Source organism: Crotalus tigris, unplaced genomic scaffold (genome assembly GCF_016545835.1).
Source record: "Crotalus tigris isolate CLP2741 ecotype Arizona unplaced genomic scaffold, ASM1654583v1 scf7180000017791.1120302, whole genome shotgun sequence".
Taxonomy (NCBI): Eukaryota; Metazoa; Chordata; class Lepidosauria; order Squamata; family Viperidae; genus Crotalus; species Crotalus tigris.
In genome coordinates, this window is record NW_024096638.1 from 741,257 (window position 1) to 755,911 (window position 14,655).

General features: G+C 55.8%; 1 protein-coding gene across 2 annotated transcripts in view; it reads left to right on the top strand.

The window, feature by feature from the left end:
- SLC12A5 (solute carrier family 12 member 5) overlaps positions 1 to 14,655 on the top strand; it is a 74,162-nt gene that overhangs the window by 52,110 nt on the left and 7,397 nt on the right. For both annotated transcript variants that reach the window (XM_039342423.1, XM_039342424.1), the window contains exons 7-17: positions 2,563 to 2,804; positions 6,769 to 6,980; positions 7,311 to 7,478; positions 7,971 to 8,069; positions 8,481 to 8,538; positions 8,810 to 8,984; positions 11,728 to 11,846; positions 11,985 to 12,083; positions 12,204 to 12,323; positions 12,541 to 12,645; positions 14,482 to 14,650. In XM_039342423.1, the coding sequence (XP_039198357.1) occupies positions 2,563 to 2,804; positions 6,769 to 6,980; positions 7,311 to 7,478; positions 7,971 to 8,069; positions 8,481 to 8,538; positions 8,810 to 8,984; positions 11,728 to 11,846; positions 11,985 to 12,083; positions 12,204 to 12,323; positions 12,541 to 12,645; positions 14,482 to 14,650 (1,566 nt within the window). The remainder of the gene's footprint in view (positions 1 to 2,562; positions 2,805 to 6,768; positions 6,981 to 7,310; positions 7,479 to 7,970; positions 8,070 to 8,480; positions 8,539 to 8,809; positions 8,985 to 11,727; positions 11,847 to 11,984; positions 12,084 to 12,203; positions 12,324 to 12,540; positions 12,646 to 14,481; positions 14,651 to 14,655) is intronic.

A 14,655-nucleotide genomic window follows, 5' to 3' on the forward strand; every position in this document is an offset into this window, starting at 1 on the left:
CGCCAAAAGGGAAGCGGCAGAGCCCGGAGGGAGCTGGCCAGGCGCTGGAGCTGAGGGCTTCAGCCTGGGCTCAGCCGGTGGGCGTCTCAGTGTTCTTCCTCCCCCCCCCCTCTTGCAAGGAGGTACAAGCTAATCTCTAAGGCAGTGGTTCTCAACCTTTTTAATGCCGCGACCCCCAACTGGTCGTAAGTCGAGGACTACTCAACTGGTGCAGCACCGTTTGCAGAATGGGGCTTTTGCTGGGCTCAGCAGGGCAGAGACAGCCTGGACAATTCCTATTGGCTTTTGAAAGCCAATAGAATTAGACTCTATTCAAGAGAGTCTCTTCTACTGGCTTTCAAAAGCCAATAGAATAAAAGGGAGTCGCACAGCTAAGGAAAAGGGGGAAAAAATGGCGGACTGCGTTGTTTGGCGACCTCCGTGAAATGGTCGTTCGACCCCAAATGGGGTCCTGACCCACAGGTTGAGAACCGCTGCTCTAAGGGGTGCCAGCTGCCAGGACAGAAGTAGCCATCTTATCCGAAATAAGAGGACATAAGAGAAGAGCGAAGTCAGGGGTGAATAAATTAACAGGAAGCCAAATTTCTGACTTCCATTTTTCATACTTGCGAATCGCCCGTCTCCGTCCCGCCCTCGTCAAAATCCAGAAAGCAGGAAGCTTCGTGTTTACTGGGACCCACAGCCACTGGGGGGGGGGAAACTCAGCTGCTCCTGGGACGACGGGGGGGGGGCTTCTGCCAAGCCCTGCTGCTGCTCCCCAGGATGGGGGCCGGGATTCCTTTGCTGGCCCCTTCTGGCTCAGGGTGCCCCCAAGGGTACAAAGCCTCATGGGGGGCGGGGCAAAGGTTAATGTAACCCCCCTCTTTCCTCTGAGAGACCCAGGGGCCCTTCCAGCAGAGCCCCTCCCTGGAGGAAGGGCCCCAAGCCCAGCCACCCCTCCCGTGGGGGCAGAGGTCCTGCAGGGTCTGAGGTGCAATCCCTTCGCCTTCTTTTTCCAATGTCTTGTTGAGGTTTTCAGTTGATCCAAAGGTCCCCCTATCAGAACTGCCCCCCCCCCATGTTTTGCCACCAGACCACCCAGCCACGTTTCCCTTCAGGCCGGTGGCCTTTGTAAGGGAGCACAGCGTTAGAGCCACAGTTTGACATCAAAGCCCCCCCCAGCTATTCCCTCTGCAGGAAGCCCACCAGAGCCCTCCTCAGGGATGGGAAGGACCCCCAACGGCCGAGATGCCTCCCTGGACAGCCCTTGACCGAGATGGGATGAGGACTCCTGCCTTGAGCAGGAGGTTGGACTAGACGACCTCCCAGGTCCCTCCCAGCCCTAGGATTCTAAGCCAGCCATGGTCTGTCCCTTCCAGAGAAGCTCCCGCTGGGCAAATCGGCTTCCTCCGGCTTTTGCCAGCCTTGCCACAGGGAGCCTCTCTGGGCAGGGACCAAGGGGGCATCGGGCACCTCGGGCGAGCACTGGGCAGGCAGCCCCCGAAGGGGCTTCTGCCGAGACCAGCCCAGCCAACCTTCCCTCCCTCCAGGCAGGGCCCCAATCCTAATGGCCTCCCAGTTCAAAGCGCCCCCTCCCATCCATGCGGGGGGGGGGGCCAGCGAGGCTTAGGAATAATCTGCGGGGGGGGGGGGCAAAATGATCCATACTCCTTAATCCATGCAAATGTAGAAGTAACGGGGAAGGGCTGGCTCTCTCGCTCGCTCGCTGGCAGTTTATAACTTCTGGAGAAAGCCACAATATTACATGTCGGGTGGGAGAAGACCAGCACAGAAAGATCCGTTGTGACGAAGAGCAGCGATCTGCATTTAATGCCCCCCAATAAATATCCACACTGGGCAAAGGGAAACGTGCAGCCCCCTCTTCACACGCGTGCTGAAAACCTGGCCGTGGGGGGAGTTGCTCTTTGAAGGGCTGCAAGGAGTCTCTCCCTCCCCTCTGCCTCCCCTGGTGGGTGACCCTCGAGGGCCAAAGGATGAGCAGCTGAGCGGCTCCTGCCGGCTTGGATATAATAATAATAGTAATAATGATAGTAGTAGTAGTAGTAGTAGTAGTAGTAGTAGTAGTAGTAGTAGTAAGAAGAAGAAGAAGAAGAAGAAGAAGGAGAAGGAGAAGAAGAAGCAGCAGCTCAGGCAGGAAACCCTATACCATTTTAGACAAATGGCTGTCCGGTCTCTTCTTAAAAATTTCCAGTGTTGGAGCATTCACCGCTTCTGGAGGCAAGGAGTTCCACTGGTTAATTGTTCTCACTGTCAGGAAGTTTCTCCTTATATTCTAGGTTGCTTCTCTCCCTGATTAGTTTCCACCCGTTGCTTCTTGTCCTGCCTTCAGGCGCTTTGGAGAAGAGCTTGACTCCCTCTTCTTTGGGGCAGCCCCTGAGATACTGGAAGGCTGCTATCATGTCCCCCCTCGTCCTTCTCTTCATTAAACTTCCGGATACGACCCGGAAGACCCAGAAAGTCTTGTGGGGAGCCTCACGGGTCAAAAGGGAAGGGTGTGGAGGGCCCTGAGGCACTCCGCTGGGGAAGGAGGAGCCCTGAGACCCGCTTCCTGCCTCCCCTCAGGCCTACATCTTCCCCCCGATGGCCATCTTCAAGTCCGAGGATGCCAGTGGGGAAGCGGCCGCCCTGCTGAACAACATGAGGGTCTACGGGACGTGTGTCCTCACCTGCATGGCCACCGTGGTCTTCGTGGGCGTCAAGTACGTGAACAAGTTTGCCCTGGTCTTCCTGGGCTGCGTCATCCTTTCCATCCTGGCCATCTACGCGGGGGTCATCAAGTCTGCCATCGACCCCCCCTCCTTTCCGTAAGTGCCTGGCTGGTCCGGGGGGGGGCTGGGGTCTCTTGGCTCTCTCCTGGGATGGTTGCAAAGGCCGGAGACGGGTGGACCGTCTGCCCGGCGGTTTGACCAGGAGGACGTAGCCTTCTTCCGCCCTCCTTGCCTTCGTCTCAATCACTGTTGCCCATCGCCCGGCTTCCCCGTGTCCTGTGAGGTGCCCGGGGGAAGGCCGGAGCCCAGCGACTGGCATCTCCAGTGGGCACCAGCTGGTGGGGGCAATGGCTGCACCCCGAGGAGTTTGAAAATGCCTCCAGCTGCTTCCTGCGAGATTCCTTCACCCTTCTTCAAAATGTAGCACTGAGTGTCATGGTTCCGACTAATGAAACACTTCAAAGAACTTCCAGGCATGTTTATCCTAAAATCTTTATTAACAGTAACAAATTGATGGCACATCATGGAGGTTTATGCCAGAATCTGAATTTCTCTTGCTTTTCTTTCTAAACCCCTCCCTTATTTTGCAGTCATAAGTCACATCTTCCAATTAGTCTAGAGGGCAAAGATTCACTTCCGTTCCTTTTTCCCAGGCTTTCCTTATGAATCTCCTCCCTCACTCTGTCATCTGAATTAACTTTAAAAATACCAGACACAATCTGTATTTCTTGTCAAAGCAATAATATCATATATGAACAGTGTTGACACTGAGTATGGCAGCTGTGCCCAGATGAGCCCTGAGGCGCAGGCCCTGGAGAAAGGCGGTCCAGCCGTCCCCTTCTCCAGAAAGGCATAGTTAGACTTGGCCCGTTAGATGAAAGTTGGTCTCTGGGCATGTTCAGCTTTAATTTGCCCAAAGCAAAAGTCTCTCTGGGTAAGGAAAGAGGAGGAAGGGCTACGCAAAGCCCACTCTGGGGAATCAGTGGTAGGACCAGGAAGAAGGGCCTTATAACCATCACTAGCTGGTGCTTCAGGTGGCTGCAATCCAAGGCTCTTTCCCCCCCCCCCCCCGTGGACACCTGGAAAGGGGGGGGGCAGGGAGAATGTGCAGGGCCGGCCTTTTGAGCCCTTTTCACATTAGATGAGAACAGCAGGCAGATGTCCGAACATCGAAAGTCACATGGACCACGTCCTGTTGTGATGCCACAGATGTGCAGTAAAATGCATTAATGGACATATGGAAAGAGACAAAAAGGAAAGTGGTTGAGGTGTTCGCAGAAGTGCGTGGAGGGAGGCTCTCGTTGAAGTGTGGGTGTCCAGGGATGGGGGAGCAGTGCCTGAGAACAGAGCAGAGCTGCCCAAAGGGAGGACCAGCCAGGGGATCCCATGCAGCGCGAACAGGGCTGGAGAGGATGCCGTCAGAGAGAGCGAGGACTGGCTAAGACGGGAGATAATGCAGAGAAAATGCAGGGCAGCGTTGATGGAAATGAAAGATGGCACCGAATTAGAGCACAAGGCGCCTCCAGTGAAGAGCACGGAATTAAAAATAAAAGTGTCGGGGAGGGATGAAGCGGAAGTGAGGGAGGCGTTAGTCGGAGATTTTGGGAACCAGAGTGACAGCGATAGCGCAACCAAAGTGACTGTTCCAAATCTAGAGCGGTGCCTAAGGGAAAAAAAATGGAGGAAGTCAGAAGTGGTGTCAGAATGCTAAAAAAATGTAAGATAAAGGTGGTGTAACTGGAAAAATGCTAAATTATGGGTGTGCTTGGCTTAGGGAGGGAGGCTGAATTGGAAGGAGGCTGTTATTGCTCCCCTGTGCAACAAGGGAAATGGGGCAAGGGTGAATTTGGGATCGGAAGGGCAACAGCTGGGTCTGGGAGGGTCTGCAAAGGGGCTTCCCACAGTTCACCCTGAACAGGTTCAAAAGGCGACAATTAGCAGACCATGTTTTTGCTCTCTAGCACATCATTAAGGAATGCAGTTTACTGCATGCTTATTAATTTTAGAAAAAAGGTGCAGTTTGAGTCAATAGGCTTGACTTAGAAAATGTTAAACAAGAATAGTTAATAGCCGGTTGCTGAATGCACCCAGCAAAAAGGAAGTAAAATTGAGCGAGAAGATGGGATGCTTAGCTGAAGGTTCAGCACCCATTAAGAATGAGACAAGGATGTGTGATGCCCCAGTTTAATCTTTTATGAATGGATCCATAAGAAACCTGTGACATTAAAGGTCTCTTGATCGGAGATGTGAGCAGATGTGCGGATGACTCTCTGTTGCTGATTAAAAACTCAAAGGATTTGCCACAAATTGTGTGTTGCAGTGAGGATTGAGAATCTGAAAATCAATATATCAAGAGGAAGGCTGTTGTGTTGGATGAGGAAATAGGAGCAGAGAATTATAACTTAGACAGCAATTGTGAAAAAATAAATGGGGTTGTTTTGGTGGAGTGTTTGTAAAGGGTCAGAAGTGGATGGAGAAGTTGTAAGGTGTGCAGATGCAGTTGGAAGGAGACGTTTGTGGTCTGTGATGAGGAAGGAAACCTGGTTGAAAAGAGAATCCAGGGGTGCATGAGAGCCTTCCCTGGTTACAGGGAAATTGACAGCTGCATGACAGCTGAAGTGAAGTCAATTGACTGCCAGGGAAGCGCTTAAAAAGCAGGGGTGGCAAAAGGGATCAGGCTGAGAATTAGCGGGGCTGAACCGAGGTGGACTGAACGCAGGAGGAGGGTCTGTCCATCAGGAAGAAGCCCCTGGAGGCACTTTGGCCATCTAGAGTGGGGTCCCCAACCAGTGGACCAGTACCAGTGGACCAGTACCGGGCCGCAGCACAAACAAGGAAAGCCCCATCTACAGGATGCAGGCAGCACACAAAATCACGCACCCTCCTGTCCGCAGAAAAACCTCTCACCATGTAACCGGTCCCTGGTGCCCAAAAGGTTGGGGGTCTCTGGATTAGAGAGACCAAATGAGCAGCACTGAAGGGTCTGGGACAGCCGTCCCCAGCCTATATGGCTTGGCCACCCGGGGGGAGGGGAACTGGCCGGGCAAGCGGGGCTGGTGCGTGCCTGTGCCAGCCCGCTGTTCACGCGGTCCACTTCCGAACTGGCCACGGCCCGGTAGTGGACTGTGGCCCAGGGTTTGGGGACCTTTGGTCTAGGACAACTCTCCACAGAACAATTCAACTGTATATTAATCATTTCATCCCATTACTTTTATTTACTGTTTTTGTCAAAATTATTGTAACTCTTGCATTTCTGGACTGACTTTATTTTGTTATTATTGGCCACAGTTCCATCGAAATTAATTTAATTTTTGTGTTTGTTGAATTGTCCTGGGGCGAATTTTCCCTTGGCAAGTTGGCTGGGGTAGGGGAGGGGTCCCATCCTGGCCCTGAGTGGGAGGCCAGTGGGTGAAGCTGCAGGGAGGGAGGGAGGGAGGAGGAGGAGGAGGAGGAGGAGGAGGAGGAGGAGACAGCCAGGTTTTGGTTGGATCCTGCCCAAGAGAGGGGGGAGATCCCAGGGAGGAAAGGCAGAGGCGAAGTTCCCTCTGCACATGCCCAGAAGAGCTGCCCTAAACTGGATCCCCTCTGGTGTTTCCTTCTCTCTTCCTCCTGCCTTTTGCTTCCAGCACCGGTTTACTTGGGTCCTCCCTTGCCCCAAGGGAGGGAGTGGGGTGAGGGGCAGCAGGAACGTCGGCCCCATCTTCCCACCCAGGGACCTCAGGGCCAGAGTGCGGTTGGGGGCCTAGAGATTTGCACTCGGCTTCCGGAGGAGTTGAGGAGAGGCTGGACGGCACAAGGGGATCCCACCCCCCTGCCAAGCCCTCTCCACGCTGGGCTGTTCTGGGGGGGGGGCAGAGAGGCCTCCTGGGAGAAGCAGAGTGCAAGGCACCCCTTAGATTCTGAGGCCCAAGCTGGCTGCCTGGAAATGCCCCATTGCAAAGGCTGTCACTGCCTGAGATGGGGAGGGAAAGGGGGTGGAACGGGAGGGGGGCTTGCCCGGCCAAGTTGAGGAGCCAGCAAGCAGCCCTCAGCCTCCCTTCAGCTCGTGTGTTTTGGCCAGGATTTGCCTCTTGGGCAACCGGACTCTGTCCCGCCACGGCTTTGACGTGTGTGCCAAGGTGGTCCAGGTGGGCAACGAGACGATGGGCTCCGAACTGTGGGCGCTCTTCTGCTCCTCCCGCTTGCTGAATGCCACCTGCGACGAGTATTTTAGCCAGAACAACGTCACGGAGATTGAGGGCATCCCTGGAGCAGCTTCCAGTCTCATCCAAGGTACAAGGAGCCTCTTGCGGGGGGGGGGGACCCTCGTGGGCTGGGGTCTCCTGATTCATGGGGGGAGGGGAATGCCAGCTGGGCCCTCTTCTTGAGGGCAGCGGGGGGGGGGGGAAGAGCCGCCGTCCACAGGGGGCTCGTTAGATCTGGTGGAGGATTTGGGGGAGAGGATGCTCCACTTGATCCACAAAGCCTCCACCGTCCAGGGGGTGGGGGTGTCTTTCCAGGGAAGTAATCCTATTTTGGGGGTGGGAGGGAGAGGAAGGTGTGGTGAGGAGGACCCCAGCAGGGGAGGATGGGTCCTGGAGCTGCGTCCTGCTCTCTTCACAGAAAACCTCTGGAGCACCTACTTGCCGAAGGGGGTGGTTATCGAGCGGGCGGGGATGGCCTCCGTGCCCACCTCCGAGGGGCTGCTGGACCTGGAGCAGCCCTACGTCTTCAGCGACATGACTTCCTATTTTACCCTCCTGGTCGGCATCTACTTCCCTTCCGTCACCGGTGAGAGGCTGTCCTGGGAAGGGCTGGGAATCCCGGCCCCCTTTCCTGGAGCGGACGTCCAGCGCTTGGCCCCCAGCTCAGGGGGGGCTCTCCCACCGGGTCAGCCTGAGTGGGGGGCTCCTGGGAAGGTGGCTGGCCGGAGGCCCTTCTGCTCCCCACAATGCCTGGACCAGGGAAGGGGGGCTTTCAGACATGCAAGACGGACACCAGCCCTCCGAGGTAGTGCAGCGTGAGATCTTCCCTTGATCTGAGGCTCTTCCTCCACCTGCCCTGGCCCAGCCCAGCCTCTGGCCAGGAGTCCGGCAGCATTGGGCCTTGGCCGTTCTCCCCCACACACACACACACACAGACACACACACACACAAGCAGGGCCAGAGCTTTTCCCTCTGGTCCTTCTGCTGCCTGCCTAGATTGGGGGAGGGGGCTTCTGAGGCAGGGCGCCCCTCCCTAACCGGAGGACGGCAGACCTGAACCTCCGGCTCCTTTCTGCAGGGATCATGGCTGGCTCCAACCGGTCTGGGGATCTCCGGGATGCTCAAAAGTCGATCCCTACGGGCACCATCCTCGCCATCGCCACCACTTCGGCCGTCTGTATCCTTGGCTGGCACGGGCAGAGGCTGGCACGGGGCAGCTGCCAGGCGGAGGGAGCTGCCTCTTTCCAGCTCACCTCAAGAGCCTTTCGTATGGGTCACAGAGTGATGGGGCTGCTCCGGACAGGCACCCCCAAAGTCTCTGTGGGGTGTGCATCGGGCCCTAGGCCAGGCCCTGGTGCCGAGGGCAGAGCCTCTCTCTGGGGGGCGGGGGGGGGGCTGGCCTCCCTGCGGGGTTACAAAAGCTGAGCCTACATGGGGGGAGGGAGGGAGGGAGGGATGGCTGGGGGCTGTCAGGGAGGAAAGTGGCCCCTTGGGGCAGCCAGCCTTCTCTGCGTACTGTGTGGAGAGGGGGGTCCTGGCCACCGTGCCACAGCTCACTGATGTTGGTGCTTCCTTCACGCCCCCACAGACATCAGCTCTGTGATTCTATTTGGCGCCTGCATTGAGGGCGTGGTGCTCCGGGACAAGTGAGTGCCTGCCCCCCCCCCCAGGAAGGGCCCCCTCCTCCCACCAGCATACCTCCACACTGCCTCTCGGGGGGGGGGGAACACAGGTCTGCCTCAATGCCCCCTCCAGGTGGCATAACCAGCTTTCAGGGCTGAGGGGGACTGGAGGGGGGAAGCTGGAAAAGGCACTCTGCAGTTGTGCAGGGGAAGCCTTCTCAGGCCAAGGTGAGGACGGCTCTCTGGTCCCTGGGAGGCTGGAGGGAGGGACCTTCACCACCCTCTTCCCTTTCAGGTTCGGCGAGGCCGTCAGTGGGAACCTGGTGGTGGGCACGCTGGCCTGGCCCTCCCCCTGGGTGATCGTCTTTGGCTCCTTCTTCTCCACCTGCGGAGCCGGGCTGCAGAGCCTCACGGGGGCCCCTCGCCTGCTGCAAGCCATCTCGCGGGACGGCATCGTGCCCTTCCTCCGGGTAGGTGGGGTGAGCGGGCGCGGGCGGGCCAGGGCCAGCCAGGCAGGCTCCCCGGGGGCAAGACCGGGCCTAATGTTGGACCAGACATTTAGGGAGAAAGAGCCTTCAACTTACTAAAGCCAAGCAGTTACAAGGGGTAGGAAAAAGCTAGAACTGAGTTTGTGAGCAAAAACCGCTCCTCTGTCCCGGTCCTTCTCCCCCTCCCCACCATCCAGTTGTATTCAGATTGTTTTGGTAACAGTTCTGGTACTTGGTGGGCTCGGGGAGGGTCTGCGTTCCATTCCCAGGTCTGTGGCCCTGAGTCAGCCGCCGAGCTCTCTGGCGGGCAGTTGGAATGGTTTTGGTTTCTGGTCTTCCCCCCCCCCCCTTGGCTCCCTACACACACACACATACACACACACACACACACACACACACAGGGTTCATGGCAGTCTGGCATCAGTGAAGCAAGCATCAGTGGGGCCAAGCAGGCTGGCAGCACTGACACATGCCACCTCCAAGAAAAGGCTGGTGGGCACTTCTGTGCACCTCAGAGGGTGGCCACCGATTCCGAGGGCCACACGGAGCCCCCCAGTAGCTAAGCTGCTGCTGAGAATGGGCAAGACCTGTGCCGGGCTTGTGCCAGGCAGGCCCAGAGGGGCCGCTGCAGCCTGTCCAGGGAAGCTGCCCTCCGCAAGGCCAGAGCGATGACTCCCCCTCCCCCAGTCAACCGGCCACGTCTGTCTGGAGACAGAAGAGCCTCCGGTTGATGCAAGGAGACATCCGTCCTCTCGCCCTTCGGGCACAGACAGCGAGGGGGGAGGGAGGATCACCCTTCCCCTCCTCCCCCCCCCCGCCACCCCTCACTCAACCAGTGAGTGGCCGACTTGAATCGCTGCTCCTGGAAAGGAGCATTTTGCAAGTGATGCCTCCTCCCTCGAAGCACCGCTAGATGCAGCCTGGTGGCCGAGACCTGCCCCTTCCCCAGGAAGGTACCTTAGAGGTTATCTAGTCCAGCCCTTGGCAGGAGAGGAATCTGCTACTGCAGCGTCCCTGATCATCAGGCACCCAGTCTCCTAGAATTACAAGAGACCTCAGAGGTCATCTAGTCCAGATGTCCCCAGCCTTTTGGGCCCCAGGGAGCAGTTCCATGGAGAGAGGTTTTTCCACGGACCGGAGAGTGTGTGGTTTTGTGTGCTGCCTGCATCCCACGGAGGGGGCTTGGCTTGTTTGTGCGGACCAGGATGGAGTGTAACCAGTGAAATCTCCCTCACCGATTTCCTATAGCGCTTTGGGACTCTCTGGCCATCCAAGCCTCACTCTTGTTTTTAAGAGTGTCTAATCAGCTCCATTCAGCCTCAACTTCCTTGCTTTTGAGTCTTCAGCATCCCCTCCTTCCCTCATCTTCACCGAATAGCTTCGTTTTCTCCTCTCTTGATCACCCCCCCCCCATCTGGGTAATTTTTTAATCCTGACGTTCCTTGTCTATTCATTCATTACCGGTTCGTTCTTGACTCTTAGGCACTTTTTGATAAAGTTGCACAGGTATCCATATTTTGGGGGGAAGATGTGTAGATGGTCTGTTTCCCTTTTCTGCTGTTCTGGCTTGCTGTGATGTCCAGACATCCAGATAAGCAGGGATTATCACCAGACAAACAGTCAGACAGAAAACAATACCCTAATCAAGGAACTGCCAAGGAGAAAGAACACATAGCAACCCTGGTAGAGTAAACTGCTATGTACACACAGGGGGCAGACCCCACACTCACTCAGGCGGATGCTATGCTCTCATACCAACAGGCTCAGAGAGCACCAAGGACTGCACAACCATTCCTCATAACAATCACGTATAATCTTTCTATCAACATTTGCCCCTCTTAAAATTTCTACATCTTTAGTAAATATTCTACCTACGTTTATAAATCCATTTACCTGGATCTTTTATTTGATTTTCATCTTTTATTTGATTTTCCTGGTCAAATACAGCAATTTCTGTCTGATATATTAATTTTCAGATCCTCCATGGGATCTACTTAATATTCCCAGCAAACCATTTGCTTTCTTAGCCAGCAACATGGCATTGTCTGCGTACAAAAGACACCCGCATTCACCTTTAACAGCGCAGCGAGGTGGGGATTCTCAGGCAACCAGGCCATGATTGTCCCAAACCACTTTTTCAAAAGTCAACTAGACTTTTTTTGTTTTTTCCTTGAAGATGTTTCGCTTCTCATCCCAGAAGCTTCTTCGGTTCTGACTGAATGGTGGAGGATGGAAAGATTTATATTCCTTGTAGTCATCTGGTCATTTGCGCTCTTTCTGGGAGTCACTGAGGTCTCTTGGAGGTTTATCTGTGCCCTCAGGGTCACCTGAATGGTGCAAAGGGGCGTGGAGCCTTCTTGGAACTGCAGAAGCTGCCCCTCTCTCCTGTCTTCTCCCCCCAGCTGCCCACCCATAGCCCACTGCCAGGCTCTGTGCCTGCCCCGCCTTCCCCATTCCTCCTTATACCGCCCCCTGCCCTCTACCCCTTTGGGCAGCTGCCGCCAGTCCGGGCCGTCTGGGCAGACAACTGCAGCCCACAGCAAAGGGGGCCAGGACTTGCAAGGGGCAGACAGTGGGGCGGGGGGCTGCAACAGCTGTTGCCTCCCCCTTCCAAAGATCTGGGAATGCTTGGAGCTGCGAGGAGGAATTTAGTCTGAGGGGAGCAAAGTGTGGGCTGTGGCTGAGAGCGGTCTGGCCCACCTAACCCTCTGCGCTTTCTCCGCAGGTCTTCGGCCACGGCAAGGCGAGTGGAGAGCCCACCTGGGCCCTCCTGCTTACAGCCTGCATCTGCGAGATCGGGATCCTGATTGCCTCCCTGGACGAGGTGGCCCCCATCCTCTCCATGTACGCCCCCCCAAACTGGGCACCTCCGGAGCCTAGAAGGCCGGCAGGGGAGCTGAAGGAGGCCAGGGATCCCCCTTGCAAGCTGGGGGAGGGAGCTTCTCTGTCCCCCCCCCAACGCTGAGCAACCCTCCCCCCCAGGTTCTTCCTGATGTGCTACATGTTTGTCAACCTGGCCTGTGCAGTTCAGACGCTGCTGAGGACCCCCAACTGGCGCCCACGCTTTCGCTACTACCACTGGTGGGTGCCCTCCCTCTCCTGGGGGGGGGGAGAGGCACTTCGGGTCCTGCAGCCCTGGAGAGTCCACTGGGGGGAGGGGCCGGAGGGGCGTGACTCAGCGTGGCCCCCGGGGTCTTGCAGGACCCTCTCCTTCCTGGGCATGAGCCTCTGCCTGGCACTGATGTTCATCTGCTCCTGGTACTACGCCCTGGTGGCCATGCTGATCGCGGGACTCATCTACAAGTACATTGAGTACCGAGGGTAAGTGCCCCTCCCTGCCCCCCGCCCCTCCCGCCAGGCTTGCCAGGTGGGCAGGATGTTCCATCTACTGTTTTCGGGGGGAGGGAGGAGTGGTGCTAAGGGGTGGCTGGCTGGGCCTTGCCCCTTCTTGGGGAGGGGATGTCTCCCCCTCCTGAGGGATGCTGGGGGGGGTGCGTGGGGCAAAGCTCACAGAGCCCCTCCCTGCTTGTTCTTCCAGGGCAGAGAAGGAGTGGGGGGATGGCATCCGGGGCCTCTCGCTCAGCGCAGCTCGTTACGCCCTGCTGCAGTTGGAGGAGGGGCCGCCCCACACCAAGAACTGGAGGTGAGTCTGAGAGAGAGGGGGGGGACCTTTATTGTCATTTTTTACTGTGGGCACAATGGCACAATTAACCAGTGGAACAGAAATCAGATTGACCCAGATTGTTGGGGGCAATGTAAAATATATATATATACATTGCTTACTGGTGTACACCGCTTAGAGAGTGCTTGCACTTAAAGCGGTATATAAGTCTCATAAATAAATAAATAAATAAATAAATAAATAAATAAAATAAAAATCGTGGGTGCTCCATCCCTGGAGATTTTTAAGAAAAGGCTAGATCAGTGGTTCTCAACCTTTTTAATGCCGCGACCCCCAACCGGTCGTAAGTCGAGGACTACTCAACCGGTCGTAAGTCGAGGACTACTCACCTGGTGCAGCACCGTTTGCAGAATGGGACTTTTGGCAGGCTCAGAGGGGCAGAGACAGCCTGGACAATTCCTATTGGCTTTGGAAAGCCAATAGAATTAGAGTCTATTCAAGAGAGTCTATTCTATTGGCTTTCAAAAGCCAATAGAATAAAAGGGAGTAGCACAGCTAAGGAAAAGGGGGAAAAAATGGCGGACTGCGTTGTTTGGCGACCCCCGTGAAATGGTCATTCAACCCCAAATGGCGTCCCGACCTACAGGTTGAGAACCACTGGGCTAGACAGTCACTTGTCTGAGATGGTACAGGTTCTTCTGCTTAAACGGGGGGCTGGACTAGAAGACCTCCAAGGTCCCTTCCAGCTACTCAAACATTAAAAATGAAATTTAGTTGCTTGCTCTCAAAGTGTACACATAAACAACACATATTTAAACATCCTATATACAACATATGTATAGACCAGTGGTGGCGAATGGGCCACACCCACCCGGCACTGGACGATGCATGTGGGTATTGGGTTGCAGTTTGGGCACTCAGTCTCTAAAATAATAATAATAATAATAATAATAATAATAATAATAGTAGTAGTAGTAGTAGTAAAGTTGGAAGGGACCTTGGAGGTCATCTAGTCCAACCCCCTGCTCAGGCAGAAAACCCTACACCATTTCGGACAAATGGCTGTCCAGTCTCTTCTTAAAAACTTCCAATGTTGGAGCATTTACTGCTTCTGGAGGCAGGCTGTTCCACTGGTTAATTGTTCTCACTGTTAGGAAGTTTCTCCGTAGTTCCAGGTTGCTTCTCTCCTTGATTAGTTTCCATCCGTTGCTTCTTGTCCTGCCTTCAGGCGCTTTGGAGAAGAGCTTGATTCCCTCTTCTTTATGGGAAAAGGTTCGCCATCACTGGTATAGACCTACACCTTACATATAATTAACATACAAATATTTTGCCCTGCTGGACCAGCCTTGGCATCTCTGCAGCAGCTGCCCCTTTCCTAGGGTGGCACCCAGAGCCCAGGAAGGTGGGCTGGCACACCGTAAAGTGCCGTTGTGACCCTGAGGAGCAAAATCGAAGCTCCCTCTTGGCTCCAGATCGGCCTTGGTGACCCCGGCAGCCGAGATCAAATCTAAAGATGAGCTGCTTGTGTGAATGGCATCCCTGCGCGGGGGGGAGGGGGGGGCTGGCAGGATCTGGCACAGATCTGCCTTCCTGGGGTTCTGCAGAGGGAAAGAGCTGGTGGTAAAGAAAGAAGAGATGGAGGAATTGGGGGGGGAGGCTCAACAGGAGGTGGGGGGGCTATTCTGGCAACTGGCACAGCTGGTGATCTGGGGCAGAAGAGGACGGGGAGGGAGGTGGCTGGACGGGGGCAGGTCAGGCCCGGAATGTCCTCAGAGGCGGAGAGGAGGACAGACTAGGGGGGGGGGGCTCGGCTGGCACCAGGGCCCGGCTAAAGGCCTCCGGCTCCCCTCTCCCCAGGCCGCAGCTGCTGGTGCTCGTCCGGGTGGATCAGGACCAGAACGTCGCTCACCCACAGCTGCTCTCCCTCACCAACCAGCTGAAGGCCGGCAAGGGGCTGACCATTGTGGGCTCCGTGCTGGAGGGCACCTTCCTGGACAACCACCTGCAGGTCCAGCGTGCCGAGGAGGTGAG